At 48.6% G+C, this 14,146-nt stretch overlaps 1 protein-coding gene across 2 annotated transcripts; it reads right to left on the bottom strand.

Moving 5' to 3' along the window:
* Positions 1 to 1,298: 1,298 nt before the first annotated feature.
* On the bottom strand, positions 1,299 to 13,964 carry LOC122386069 (peptidyl-prolyl cis-trans isomerase FKBP8-like). 2 transcript variants are annotated; one of them, XM_043374856.1, is made up of 8 exons: positions 13,842 to 13,964; positions 11,197 to 12,027; positions 10,704 to 10,921; positions 9,914 to 10,048; positions 9,514 to 9,628; positions 8,195 to 8,470; positions 7,748 to 7,849; positions 1,299 to 2,010 (listed from the first exon to the last, which is right to left on the bottom strand). In XM_043374856.1, exons 1-8 carry the CDS (start codon positions 13,908 to 13,910, stop codon positions 1,930 to 1,932), a joined length of 1,827 nt encoding a protein of 608 aa, XP_043230791.1. In that variant the 5' UTR covers positions 13,911 to 13,964; the 3' UTR covers positions 1,299 to 1,929. The 2 variants fall into 2 exon arrangements, with proteins under 2 accessions (XP_043230791.1, XP_043230790.1); XM_043374855.1 differs by having other exon boundaries at positions 7,718 to 7,849.
* Positions 13,965 to 14,146: the final 182 nt, after the last annotated feature.

Raw genomic sequence — 14,146 nt, forward strand, 5'->3', positions numbered from 1 at the left:
CATACATTTTATGAATTATAACACCTTCTTACCTACTTTTCAATCTCAAATGTTGCACGCATATTGCCGTGCAGCTCAATGTTCCAGTGCTGTCTGTCAGTCCCTCCCCGTGCCATGCCTACTAGTGACTAATCAATAAACCTCCAAATCCAGCGCCGAAACTACAGCGCACAGGTTATATAAGAGCGGACTCGCCGCCAAGCACACAGACTCGGTGTGTATTGCGGCGCAGCATACCCACCGCCGCGCCGGTGTAATGTGTAACGCGGCTGTGGAGTGCGGACGGTGCGCTGCGGTACAGTCTACCTTCCAGTCAGTCGGCGGTCGGTCGGCACTTCCGCGGTACTTACTTCTGCTGATTACAATTTTAACTCATTATAACGGATTACCTATACAATACCTGATTACCTGTACATACATCGCTGATCGCGATCATAGAAGGAAACGTACTGTAGAAGTAAGGGAGTTCACGTTATTTTTTTTTTTCTCAATAAGATTGTTTACAGTGGTTGGTAGTTTTTCAATGTTAACTCGGCGATATAAACATCTCGACGATATAAACCCGGTTCAACTCAAATCGATCTCACAATAACTTGATAAAAGCCGTTTTCACGACGGGCTATCCGGCGAATGCACCCGATTTGACCTAATCTGCACCTAATTTCTTTTACAGCAAATATCTTCATTAGTATGAATTTTTTTCAGTGTTTTAATCGATGATGCTCTCTGATAATATGACAATGAGGCCACTAGCGTTGGCCTCATTGGGTCGGAAGAGCATTTGTGCTCTTTTATTGACACAATTTACAATAATCTTGTACCAAATTACGTCTCACCAATCGCATTCACGGTTATCCGTTTACGTCACGCAATTTAACACCAATGGAGATCCCATTATAATCGTCGAGGGCTAGATAAAGATTTGCAACCTAAGCATGCCCGTTCTCTACGTGGGGGAAATACTTCGCTAGCAATGAACCGATAATGAAGATATTGAAGTGGATGTTCACATCGTCATCTTATTAAAAGTCACCACAAAATTCAAATGATCCCACGTAAAAATCAACCGTACCTTTTTGCACCATGCCACCACTCGGAAAATTGTCATAACAGATGTCCTTTGAACATCTCATTCCAACTGCGTTCTTCTTACATTGACATGGGCCTATACACCGTTACGATACATAGTACCGTGATCTTACTGATTTAGTATTTTGCTTCCGTACTCCGATACCTCATCATTCCGATTCCGATTGCACATGACGTCTTCTCGCGCCTCCTTTTCCCCACAGACGGTATGGACTAGATAAATTTATTCGGCATCTGCTCACAAGTGCCAACTGGGCTCGGTGCAGTGCAACACAATACAACAGCAATCAGCAACAATTGGTCCACGATTCCCTTCCGTTTCTCTCTGTGTTAGCGATGTGGCCGACCGTCCCCGGTCCGCCGCTTCGCGGACATCGGAGCTCCGACACGGTTATAATCTCTCTCGCTCCCAGTTCTGGGGGCAAAAGTCCAGCTCTGGGCTCACTCTTTGCTCGGCACGATATCGGGCTATGCCCGCAGTGTTCACACATTCATCCAATAATCATATAATCATGCTCTGGAGTACCGTTTAAACTGGGCGTAGGTCACCGTTCCCACCCACCGAGTCCACTCTGTTCAGTTCACTCCACACTCACAGATACACAGACGCCGCCACCGGTATACGCTGAGTGGACCACTGACCGGCCTCACTCCATATCACTATTCAGCGCTGTGAGCGAGCCACTTGAGCGCCGACACTTGTGAGCACAGAATCTCTGCCATAGAGGGGTATCTGAGCGGGACGGTTGGGCACGGAGTGGCCGCCCGGGAGGGCACTGGAGGGCGCAGCTGGGAGAAAGGAGCGGCCGCGCCGAGCGCTACCAGCGGCCGAGGGCGCCGCTAGAACAGCTTCAGACGGTGGACGGCGATGGCAGCCAGCGCACACGCCACGCCGGCCACGAGCAGCTTCACCGGGAACGACTGGCGACGACGGGAGAGGGAGTCAGAACGACTGTGTACAGCCAGCATACCGCACTGGGTGGGGAGACAAGGACTGTAGAACATGAAACACAGGACACCAGCAGCTTCACCGGGAACGACTGGCGACGACGAGGGAGAGAAAAGAGGGTCAGAACGGTTGTACACAGACCATCTGCACATTGTTGGGGAGATACAGGCGGTAAACATCTAACAGATTTACCGGGAACGATTGGCGAAGACGGGAGAGAGACAGAGGGTCAGAACGACTGTAGACTGTCACAACATCTGCGTATTGGTGGGGAGACGAGACACACAGTTAAACATCCAGCAGCTCCACCGGGGACGATAGGTGACGGCGGGGAGAGTCAGAAGGGCTGTAGGTACACATAACATCTGCGCATTGGTGGGGAAACACAGACGGTAGAACATACGGCAGCTCCACCGGGAGTGATTGGTGACGACAGGCAGAGACAGAGGGTCAGAACGTATAACTAGTGGTAGGGAGAAACAGGAGACACATGGGACACAGAGAGACAAGAAAGACAAAAAATGATTCGATGCATACCATCAAGTGTCAGAATACCGTCACACTCTGTATACAGTCAGAACATTCACGTAAGGTGGGGTACGACAAGCCGTAAAACAAAATACAGGTAAACAGCAGCACTAGGTATGGGGAGAACCTGATGGAAGGGGGAGGACATTAAAAGGGAGTCGTACATCATCGGTACCAACTAGATTAGCCGCGTTGTCGCCATCATGTTCCGACCAATTAACTCGGTTCAGACTCACGCGGAAAGATGAGTTATAAGGTTGATCGAATGCAGCCGCACATGGCTTTCTACAAATATAATGAAGGTCAAACTTGATGTGACGGTGCGGGTTAATTCAGATATTAAACTATCTGTGACCTGATACAATCGAACTGGACTATTTCAGTGATGGGTAAGAACACTCTGATGGACTAATTGTGTTTAAAGGCTGAGCCAAAGGCTTTGCGACATTTATTTTCTCGGAGATAAATGAAACATGATACTAATGAGACTAATGAGAACAAAATTTCAGTAAACAAATTTTCGATACGTATCATCAGCACATGGCAAACTCAAATGTTTATCGCATTGAAATTTTGAGGCACCAAGAGTCTGTGAGGACTCTGTAACTGTATGTATTTTTAGGCTTGCATCTATTTTTGGACGAGATCACTGATAAAATATTCGAGCTTACGCAGAACCGTACAGGGTGTCTCAAAAGTTCGTTGACAGGTACCAGTCATGCTTTTTTTTGTCAATAATTCTAAATCAACAATTAATTAACGGTCGAAATTTTGCATGGGCATTCGTAACAACCTTCCTCAAGCAGCCTCATTGTTTTCAAGCGCATTCGACCCTTCATGCGCTTACAAAAAGGGTTCATCTCTGACCATGGGTCAGGCATGAAAATGGAGGTCGCAAAATCGGGTCGACTGAGAAACTCTCTATTTCAGAAGTAATGGGAATGGTTAAGTAGGAAATGACCCATGGCAAACTGTCGGCGAGGATGAGTACAACATGATGATCATCTAATAAAAACGGCGGCTAAAATTTTTGAAGGACAAAACCATGCGAGACTAACAGCGTTTTGAACGACCCTCGCACGGCAGCAGACTCGTGCTCCGGAAAGCAGCTGAAAATGAAGTCATAACTATTGAAAACTGACAAGAAGCTCACAGACAGAGGTTAACCAGTTTCAAAAATTGCAGGTCACCGTAAAATAAAGACAAAGTATCATTTGAAATTGTTTATAATATCTATAACGCTAAATTTTGGGGAAAAATAACACGAAAATCATCAATGCCAAGGACAACTGACGAACTGACCCTCCAAAAGTGTCAATTAATGTAAATTTTTATCCTACGAAGTTTCAAGAGGCAGATCTGGAGCGAATAGCTTCCTTTTAGACACAAAATCCCGACAAAACCGCACGATGGACAGGTTTTGGCCGTTTACAAAGCAGAACCTCTTCTGAAGAAAACACTCCGCAACTCAACGAAGGTATTGTCATGGGGAATGATGAGCGTTTGGGAATTGCAAAATTTGCACAACGTGTCTAAGAATCAGATGGCCGACACATTCTTCTATGATATGCTGCGAAAAATTCGCCCATGGCGCTTCCCATTTGTTCAGGAAGGGGGTTGTTTTGAAAAGGAAAATGGTGCTTGTGAGGTCGGCGCCAGTCATTCATGAAGGAGTTTGCGCCAGAGAAGACCTACAAAATGCTCACGGATGGTGTCGATGCAAGCTGTCGGCTTTCAGGGAGAAGCGGATGTTGCCGGGGAGCTCGTCAAACCTAAATCTGACGCAGAAACTGGAGGGGATTCCCCTACAAGAGCTTGAAAGCTGGTTACCTTTTATCAGCCTCCGGCAGCTGACGGAGCGACGAAAATCGGTATGGACATATATTTTTGGAGATACAGCAAATAGTTTGATTTCCAACCTTCCGAATCAGTTGTCAAAGCATGCATATTTGTCTAGTGTGCACACAGACACCAAAACCTGAGATTTTTGGCCGGTTTTTATATGCTTTATGGGCGTGGGAAATGTGTCAACGAACTTTTGAGACACCCTGTACATCACCATAAGCTCCAATGTCATGGAGTGTCATGGTGCAGATCTCTTCAAAAGTGCTGATACCATGAAGTCAGAGGTGAAGTTAAAAAAAAACTTTTTGTCAACTTCTTAATTTCAAGCTTGACATAAGGGGCCACAAGTATATATGCAGCAAAATATGCCAGCAGAGGAATGACATCAGGAGACAGGAGTGCGAATCATAACGTCTGAAATTAGGCCTAGCCGACGATTTAATCATTTGTTAGCGTTTAGGCTACATTAATTTGGCTACGTTTTTATGCTTTTGTCCACAGCCAACAAAACACTGTATCCAACAGCAGAATGGTATTCACGAATCTGCTGCTGGTAGACGGATATCCGCCGTTCCCAAATAGCGGCAAATGACGTGAACTAAAAGTTAGCCCTCACTGTGCCCGAGCTCATTTCAGCCCTTTCTTGCGCTATACAGAAGCGAAATAAAGCCTTTTATCGTGTTTTTGTTCACGTCTAAGGACGAAAGGTAAATTCAGTCTTTTTTGCGATGTAAATCAAATTATGGACTAAATTCGGATAGAAAAAGGCTTAACCCGCGCCCTGATGGGGGGGGGGGCCATTTTGGCCCCCCCTGTGGTTTTTCTTAAATAGCTAGAAAACGGCGGCGCGCAGCGCCGCCAAATTTTGGGTACCTTACCGGACATCAATTTGACACCTTCACACAAAATTTCAAGTCACAGGTCACCTCAGGTCAGGAGTTATTGAGGTCAAACTGAGGTCATGTTCGAGTAAAAATGAGCAAAAAACATGACATCTTGAAACGCTCACCAATTCTACAGTTCACAAGCAATTTTAAAGTTCTTTATGTGGTTGTGTAGAGAAAAGACGGCGCTACAAAACTGCTATCTCGGATTTTTGAAATTTTTGGATTTTGACCCCCAAAAATGAAAAAAATGATTTTTTTAGGCTCTCAAAAAATTTCCAAAATTTTTTCGAATTTCGAAAAAACCGGAATATATGTGATAGTCCCTGCGCTCTTCGATATACATACCCAATTTTAGATCGATACCTCTTTTTTTGGCCAAGTTATAGCGAAAAAACTGTTAAAAATTGATGACGTCAAATTTTTGAACTCAATTTTTAGCAATTCTAGACCTCGTAGCGCAAAACGGAGACCACCATTGAACTCCCCGTGACGAGCTGCATCGAATCGATACCCATTTTATGCAAAAATATCAACTTTGAAATTTGACCTAATTTGACCTGACCTTGACCTGACCTTGACCTGACCTTGACCAAAACGTGACCTAAGCTGGCCCTAAAGTCTGTCTGACCCACATAATCGCATTTGTCATGTAAAATGGACCACAAAACATGTATCACACGACACTTTCATATTGTGACCCCCCAGTGACCTGACCTCTGTGACCTGACCTGGTATCAGTGACCTCAAATAGCAAAATATGTGTTTGAAGAACATTTCCCCATCGATGATTTTCAATGAAATGCATTTTACACGATTTTACAACGCATTTCTTGAAATGCCTGTAAACGGTGAAAATTCGACCTTTGACCTGACCTGTGACGTCATCGGTTTGACCGAGGTCAATGAAATTGGGTCACAAGGTAGTTCCCTGTTGGGGCTATCCAACACCGTTTACCGCTTGTCGCTATGTTGCGTGGTTCTCGAGATCTGAGGGGGGGCCAAAATGCCCCCCCCCCCCCATCAGACCGCGTTGCTCGGCAGACCCCATCTGGGCGCGGGTTAAATAAGTATGCGCATAAGTATGGGCTTAAAGTGGGCTTTTGTTTCATACCAGTAGCAGCAAAAAAAAACGTTTTTTTACACCAGCTTCATGGTTTGAATTGAAGCTTTCTCATCTCGTGAAAAAAAAAACATGCTAGACTTTACCGACAATCATATTGCTTCTGACAATATGAAGTTTCCTTTCCAGCAAAGGGTAGAAGGACCGAAGCATGCAGACTGCAGAACCTGACACCACGATTGCACCTAGCGTTGCAAAACTCATGTGAGATCATGAGAGTCATTAAAATGCCTCGGGCGCCTGGCCACGAGGGCGTTGCAACATGGATGGAAAGCGGACCAACACATGACATGAAGTCAGTCACCCTTTGAACGTCGTCCAACCGATTGTTTTTACAGACTAAAGGCGGCGTGGCTGAACTTTCGCAACCCGAAGAATGTGTCGAGATTAAGTAGGGGTGTTTTGGCAGATAAACAAAATAAATGGATCGTCCGACTTAATAAATCGACAAGTAAGTATTCATTTTTAAAGCCACGCGCGTAACCAACGGGCTGCAAAATTCGAAAAAAATCACTTGCGAATGCGGAAGCAAAAAAAAAAATGTATCCATTTTCCCAACCAAGTCAACTGTAAAATTTCTTGTGTAATTTGAAGCGGAACGATTGTTGAGTCTGATGACCCCCAGCGGCTACGACTTATGAAAGGCGAGTGGGGGACCATTGGCAAGTCTCCCGAATAAAACCGGAAACCCTAGCCTATTTCCAGCAATATTTACCCATCCTCATACAAGAGACGTCCAGACCCCCAAATACCGAGCGGAGCGTTCAACCCGTTGGTTTTAGTTACCTAATTTCTGCCGGGTGGTGAGACCAGCACTGTCAATAAACAACCCAATGGTGCAGCCCATGCACTCTGCAAGATGCGACACGGTCTCATCATCCTACCAGCCACGTGTCTCCATGACACGGAAACTGGGACGGGCGTGATGCAACCGGTACGACTCCGGCCCATTTAAACACAGCAGACACCGCGTCAAATGACGTCATTGAGTAAACAGCTCGAAAGGGGCAGTATACAAATGACGTCACGGCTCGGCCGGGCAGTCCGCCAGGTGCTCCACACGTGGATTGGGAGCAGGTGGGGCGGGGTCCTGTCACCCAGGGGGTGGGGGGGGGGGGGCTTATCTCTCAGCCCGTCGGCCGGTGGGGAGGGCCCGCCCGGGCTGCTATCGCCCCATATCTAGCCGCCGTGGCATAAATCCTATCAGCTAAAATCGATAACTGATCGACCGATAACGACATCTCGCCAGCTCCGTCGGAGACCGCTCCGCGCCGGGAGAGGGAACGTCCGGGACCGTACCTTGGACGGAAGCCAGGATAAGGAGGCTACCTTTGTGGCCTGCGCCGACGCCGGACGTTCCTCGGCCGGAGGCAGGCCCAGCATCTTGCGGTACATGCTCTTCTGCTCCTCGGCCTGTTTTCGCTGAACGCCCTGTGAGAGCGGAGGGAGCGGGGCTCAGTCGACAGCGGCGGAACGGGAGGAAAGGCAGAAAGGCAGTGGCGTAAAATATTAAGCTTCGAGATCAAATGCGTCCGCAGCACAGCTGGATGCGGCAGGAGCAATCCACTGAACCTTTTACGGTATGTGCATCGTACAGAAGTTCGCGTACAATCCAAAAATTATATCATGAAAATGTTGTTTTTTCCACCCTTCTCAAGAACCACACCATCTAAACAACCGAACGTGCGCACATCCTATTCCGTAACTGATGTTCCTCGGCCTCCCAGCAAACATCAACCTTCTCACCCATCGCCCTACCCCGTCCGCAGTACGCACCAGCACGCGGTTGAGCTCAGCCTGCACGGTGCGGTTGTCGGGGCTGTGTTTGAGCGCCTCTCGCAGCGTCTCGGCCGCGTCCGCCACCTGGTTCTGTGCCATCAGCACCTTGCCCTTCCTGAACAGCGCCTTAACGTTGTTGGGCTGGCAGGTCAGCACCAGCTGGAGGGAGCGCAGAGCCGCGTCGTACGCCTCGAGCTTCATCTGGGCGGCTGCCATGTTGTTGTGCACCTTGAGCCGCTCCTCGAAGAGCAGGTGCACGTCGTCCGGTAGACCCTGCGGAGGGTCAGGTCAGGTCAGGTCAGGTCAGGTCAGGTCAGGCCAGGGAGGTTAGGTCACGGCCGCTGGGACTACGCCTCTGAGTCATATCGATTCATATCAGTGTGAATAGGAGTCTAAATTCCAACGGCCGACGACGGGCAGTCGGCAATGAATTATCCTAATAAAAAGTGGCGCCATGTGGCCAAAAATGAAACGGCGCGGTCGGGCCACATTGAGTTCGTCGGTCGGGCAGCGGACGGTCATTTGCTGGATCGAGTCCGACTGGAAACCGACTAAAACCGGCGCAATCCGGTTAAGTGCTTAGTATAACACTTCGCTTGTCGGTCCGAAATGGGTAACGGAAAACACAAACGGCCCAAGTGAAATACGACGGCAATATTGCTGGTGAATAACCATGTCACCATACTATCTTGTTAGATACCCCGTCGTCTCACTATCAGTAATGGGCTGTTTGTTCGCCGATAGCCGTCGATAACGACGTAGCGTCAGCTGACACACAGTGAGAAGAGCTAATGGCTGATGCTGCGACTACACATTATAAATTACACAACAGAAATTACACTGCACCCAGCCAGAGTAACTATCACCAAAACTATTGAAATGCGATTACCCAGAGGCAATTCACGGTGGAGCCGGTGGGTAGCATTAAACAAAACCAACCGCTCCTTGTTCCGGAGTTCCTTGTAAAATTCGGGTTCATTTGGATCACTTCAGTACGGCAATGAATACCCCACTTAAATAGTACCGTCAGACTATTTATACCTTACGAACCAAAGTTTCTTTTTACATCGCAGCCAAACATAAGAAATATCAAGTACTTTTAAAACCTATTCAATCAAGCTGGATCATCCCCTGGCACCTTCCGCTTAGCCATACACATTACAGCCAACCCAGCACTAGATCGATAAGCGCCGGAAACCGGCGGCAGTATGGCTTATCGACGTATCGACGCGGCGGAACGCTCCAGAACAGACTCCGAGCCGGCTCGCCCAGTCGATGGCGGCGCCGTACCGCCCGCACACACCCGGGGAACGTACCGTGAATTCATCAGACTCGTTGTCGAAAAAGTCCAGCGCCCGTCGGTAGCACTGGATGGCGTGGTTGAAGTCCTCACGCTTGAACCACCAGTTGCCGCGGTCTCGCTTCTGACTCCTGAGAAGAGAGGGGTTGTTGGATTATAAAGCAACAGTGACAGTGAGGAAATTGTAACATGGTGGCAGGGGGCATGCACCATCAGACCATGGAGAGTAATTCCACAAGCCCGCAGTGTAATACATACACCAAAGCTTGCAAATTTGTGTCTGCAACTCTGCGAGATGGCGCTTCTATTCGTTCCCAATGCGTGGTGCCTGGGATGGTCGGGAGCCACTGACCCGATCATCCCACCCGAGCCCGCCACTGACCCGACCTTTCCCCTCCCCCGAGTCCCTTACTGACCCGATCTCGAGGCGCTGCTCGGCGCTCATCTCCTCATACTTGGGCTCCGGCTGGACGCTCTCCAGCTGTACAGTGAAGATCAGGTTCGTGTTGGGCGGCACAGAGTCGTCCAGACCCTTCTCGCCGTACGCGAACCTGAGAGAAGAACGTCCCTGGTTAGAGGACAGCAGGGGCAACGAGACGTTAGGGTGGGGGAGGGGAATGAAATATGATTCGGGATCAGCTATTAGCTTGAGCGTCCGTTGACCTTTTGGGCTCAAAAAACGAATATGCATGTGAAACTGGTTGGGTGTACAAAATATCCTGGATCTACAAAAGAGTGATGCAGATTCATCACAAACGGTATCGCGTAGATAAACAAGCGGCGATCTGTCCTCTGTCTAGCCTTTTGGGCTGGGATCCTGCCAGTGCGGACTATCCCATTCTTATCAGACGTCAGGCGTCTAACCAGGCGTTTATCAAGAGGATAGCAAACAATGGTGCCAGTCAACAAGATATCCTCCACCAACCCCTTGTCAAGCGCACCAGACCCTGCCAGCTGATAATTATCAGACCAGTAGAACTGAAACAATTACTAAACTTCTTAAAACATTACTCAGTTACTCTAGTCAGTACATTCTTACTTCCTGGTCATGATCTTCCACTAACTCTCGACGACGAGCGCCCCTGCCCTCTTCACCATCTCGCCTCCTCCGTTGCCGCTGTCCCGTCCCTTTCCAGACACTGACCCACCTGGCGTCCATGTAGACCTCGGCCGTCTCCGCCGCCCCCTCCCCTCAATGACACCCACCTGGCGTCCATGTAGACCTCGGCCGTCTCTCCGGGTTGCATCAGGCCCACGGCCATGTCCAGACCGGTGATCACCTCTCCGTCTCCCAGGCCGAACGTCAGACGCTCGGGCAGACCGCTCACCGGCCGCCCGTCCTCAAAGTGGGCAGAGAGGTGCACGGAGGCCAGCTGACTGCGCTGCGGCCGGTCGGAGCGGTCACCGCGGCCAGCGGTCAGCACCTGTGGAGGAGAGGAGTCAGTCAGCGCGGTCAACTCACAGAGAGGTCGGTCAGAGGTGTCACCCCTGCCGGGGTACAGCACCTGCCAAGGATAAGTCGGTCGGACCCACGGCTCCGAGTGGCAAGCAAGGAGGGGGTCCGGGAATGTATATACATACACAAAATACACAACATTATAACCACCTGCGATAACCGCGACGATTCACCGATACATTGTAGATCCAAGAGCATCCCTATTCCCTACTGCTTTTATGTTAACCAAACCCCGATACGCACCTTCTTTTTCAGCTGTCCGTTGCCGACGATGTCGAGCCAGCCGTCGTCGTCGGTGTCCGGGTCCTGGCGCCGGTTATCCAGCGAGCGCTGCAGGCTGGCCTCCTGCTTGGCCTTCTCCAGCGTGTCGGAGACCACCGAGCGCGCCAGCTTCTCGACGTCGGCCATCTCGGGGCCGCGCCGCTCGGCCATCGACGCCGGCGCCGACGACTGCCGCTCCGGCTCCGGCTCCGTGTCACAGCCGGAGTCGTCCTGGCCGGAATCGGCCGGAGGTGCCGCGGGGGGTTCAGCAGGGGGCGCGGCCGGAGGTTCGGCAGGAGCTTCACCAGGAGCTTCAGCAGGAGCTTTAGCGGGCGGGGCTACGGCAGCTGGAGGAGACGCAGCATCGGCAGATTGCGAGGAATCAGACTTCTCTGAAGGCACAGATGAAAGCTTGGCAGGGGTTGGGGAATCTGTGGGCTCAGAAGATGGCTTATCTTGAGCGGCCTTGCAGGGAGAATCAACTGAACCATTGGCTGCTGAGGTGTCTGAATTCGGCTGGGGCTCAAAAGAACCACCAGAAGGCAGATCAGGCTTTTCTTGCAGCTGAGCATGCTCTGCCTTATCTCCTGCCATGTGACTAGCCAGTGACACAGGCACTGGCTCCACTTCAGATGCCACAGGCTTTGTGTCTTTTTCAGCGGACTGTGTGGGTGCATCTCCAGAAGACTGCACTGCTGACTCAGGCGTGGATGCAGTGCTCAGGCCATCCTGGAGTGGTGAAGGTGAACTGTTGGCCTGCACAGCATCCCCTGCAGTTTGTGCCTCAGACATGACTGTAAAAGCTGTCCTTTCCTGAAAAAGTGTAATCAATTATAATCGGCTTATATTGTTTGTTTATTGGGGTTCAGAGCATGCCAACTACTAAGGTCATTTTGTGCCCATCAGCTTGTAATCAGCTCGTAAAAATATGTATACTCTGGAGATAAGTACATGGGAGAGAAAAGCGAAATGCTGAGCATGAGCCACTACAGATAGGTCCATATCAATAAAGGAAGTCAAATCACCAGGTCCCAGATCCTATCCAAGTCAGTGCCCAGTTCAAGTAGCATAAAATAGATACCCAACCCCTATCCAAGCCACTGGCAGATTCAGAAGAAATCTTTGGATGTTGGTGTTGGGAAAGCATACCCACTACAGGCTAACCAAAATAAATATTCAGAGCACCCCTTAGCTCTTGCTTCTTGGGACTTCAACCAGTCTTGAATTGGAGCAAAAGCCTAAAATATGAATGCACATAACTCATGGCATAAACACAAGAGAGAGAGCCCCAGAAACTGACTTTATCTAAGCCCTAGCCATTAAAAGACTGAAATAGTAAGACAAATTGAGTCTGACAAAACTAGGAACTGGGAAAGAACAAAGAGTTAAAATGCCTAGATCACTCTGCTCTTTGATCACATGAAATGCAGGTAGGTACAGGTCTCATGGGTTTTAGCAGTTGGTTTTGCCCCTAAGTATGAAAGTTAGCAAATTTCTGGCTATATATTTCAAAGCTTGCGATTCATTTGTTTTGTGCACATGCCTGCTATACTCCCCTACAATGGCCTCATTGTATACCTATCAACTAGTTTCTGAGATGTAGCAAAAAATGTAAAAAGGCAAAACCTACTGCTTAAACCGGTACCTACCTATCACTATGGATTGGGGGAAACTGAGAAAAGTAGCAAGAGCAAAAGCTCTTGGTCAGAAATTTCTCAGATATTTATGCGGCAATATAAAATGTGCATGATTCAACAGCTGCTTACACTCTGTTCTTAGGCTCATCAGACTTAAATGAACCTGAGGCTATGGTTACACCAACAGTAAAATAGCGGCCTGCCACAATTTTTTGCCGAGAGACAGCTTCACATTCAGAGCGTTAACAGTAAAGCCCTATCTACTTAGCTGCCCATCACATTTATGCTCTGTGTGTGAAGCAGGGCTGTCTCATCCCTATCTCCATAACGTGTCGTGTGCGACCAATGACGTCACGGCATTGCGGCGTTCTGATTGGGCGGCAGCTCCGAATCGCCCGACTGGTGGTCCCCGCTCGACAAGAGCACGTGCGCCGACTATAGGCATTTGTAGTGGCATTGACGGCAGAAAAAGTGAGCTAATGCAGAGCTCTGAATATACTTGAATAGTGTCTAAGCCGTTAGTAATACGTAAAAACGTCAGATAGGTTTCTTGTTCGTCTTGATTTGAGCTTTTATATGATATGATTTTTACCTTAGTGGTGAGTCTGGCAGCTATGTGGGAGAGCCCTAAAGTTGGGTCATTTTCCATAGGATTGCATTACAGCCGTCCGACGCTTCGTACCTGTGACGTCACGGAAATCGCTGCTTTGGCCTAATGAGCATACCTTCTATATAGGGCCTTGTGTGTGAAGCAGTCTTTGGACAAAAATTCCGGCAGGTGGCTATTTTACAGTTAGTAAAAGTGGCCTCTCCATCAAAGGGATCTCAGCGAGAGGCGACCTAAGACGGCGTCACGGCGTTTTCGCTATCAAGAATGGTATCAATTGTTCCAGATAAGCAAAGAAATGTTGAGATGAGGACAGCAGTAGCACAGGAGCTGATATAACCCTATTTGTAAATGTATTGTGTAATTTTCTTAGAATTTGTTACCTTTTTACTCGGACAATTCACTGCACCGTCGCGGCTAATTTTAGGCAATAGTTGTCGATAGTGCGTCATATTTGTGAAGCTTCAACAAAACACCGTCGGAAGATGTTTTTACAAATGTACTGCAATGTTCTTGTACTAGGGATTTTTTACTAAGACTTTTGAAAATATCTCAATAAGATAAGGAAATACCACCAGACGTAAAGCCCCGTAAAGAAACAGACAACCGAATTCCGAGCAAATAAAAAATTGATGAAAAGGACGTTTATCTTGTTCCATGCTGGGGATATTTGGGAAGTGGGAACCTG

The sequence above is a fragment of the Amphibalanus amphitrite genome, unplaced genomic scaffold, assembly GCF_019059575.1.
Source record: "Amphibalanus amphitrite isolate SeventyFive unplaced genomic scaffold, NRLGWU_Aamphi_draft 000239F_arrow, whole genome shotgun sequence".
Classification (NCBI taxonomy): domain Eukaryota; kingdom Metazoa; phylum Arthropoda; class Thecostraca; order Balanomorpha; family Balanidae; genus Amphibalanus; species Amphibalanus amphitrite.

Coding starts and splice junctions, on each gene's coding strand:
- LOC122386069 (XM_043374855.1), bottom strand. CDS start 13,910: ATGACGCACTATCGACAACTATTGCCTAAAATTAGCCGCGACGGTGCA. Junction 12,028..13,841: donor TGAATTGTCCGAGTAAAAAG/GTAACAAATTCT, acceptor ACACTTTTTCAG/GAAAGGACAGCTTTTACAGT. Junction 2,011..7,717: donor TATCCTGGCTTCCGTCCAAG/GTACGGTCCCGG, acceptor CGTCGTCGCCAG/TCGTTCCCGGTGAAGCTGCT.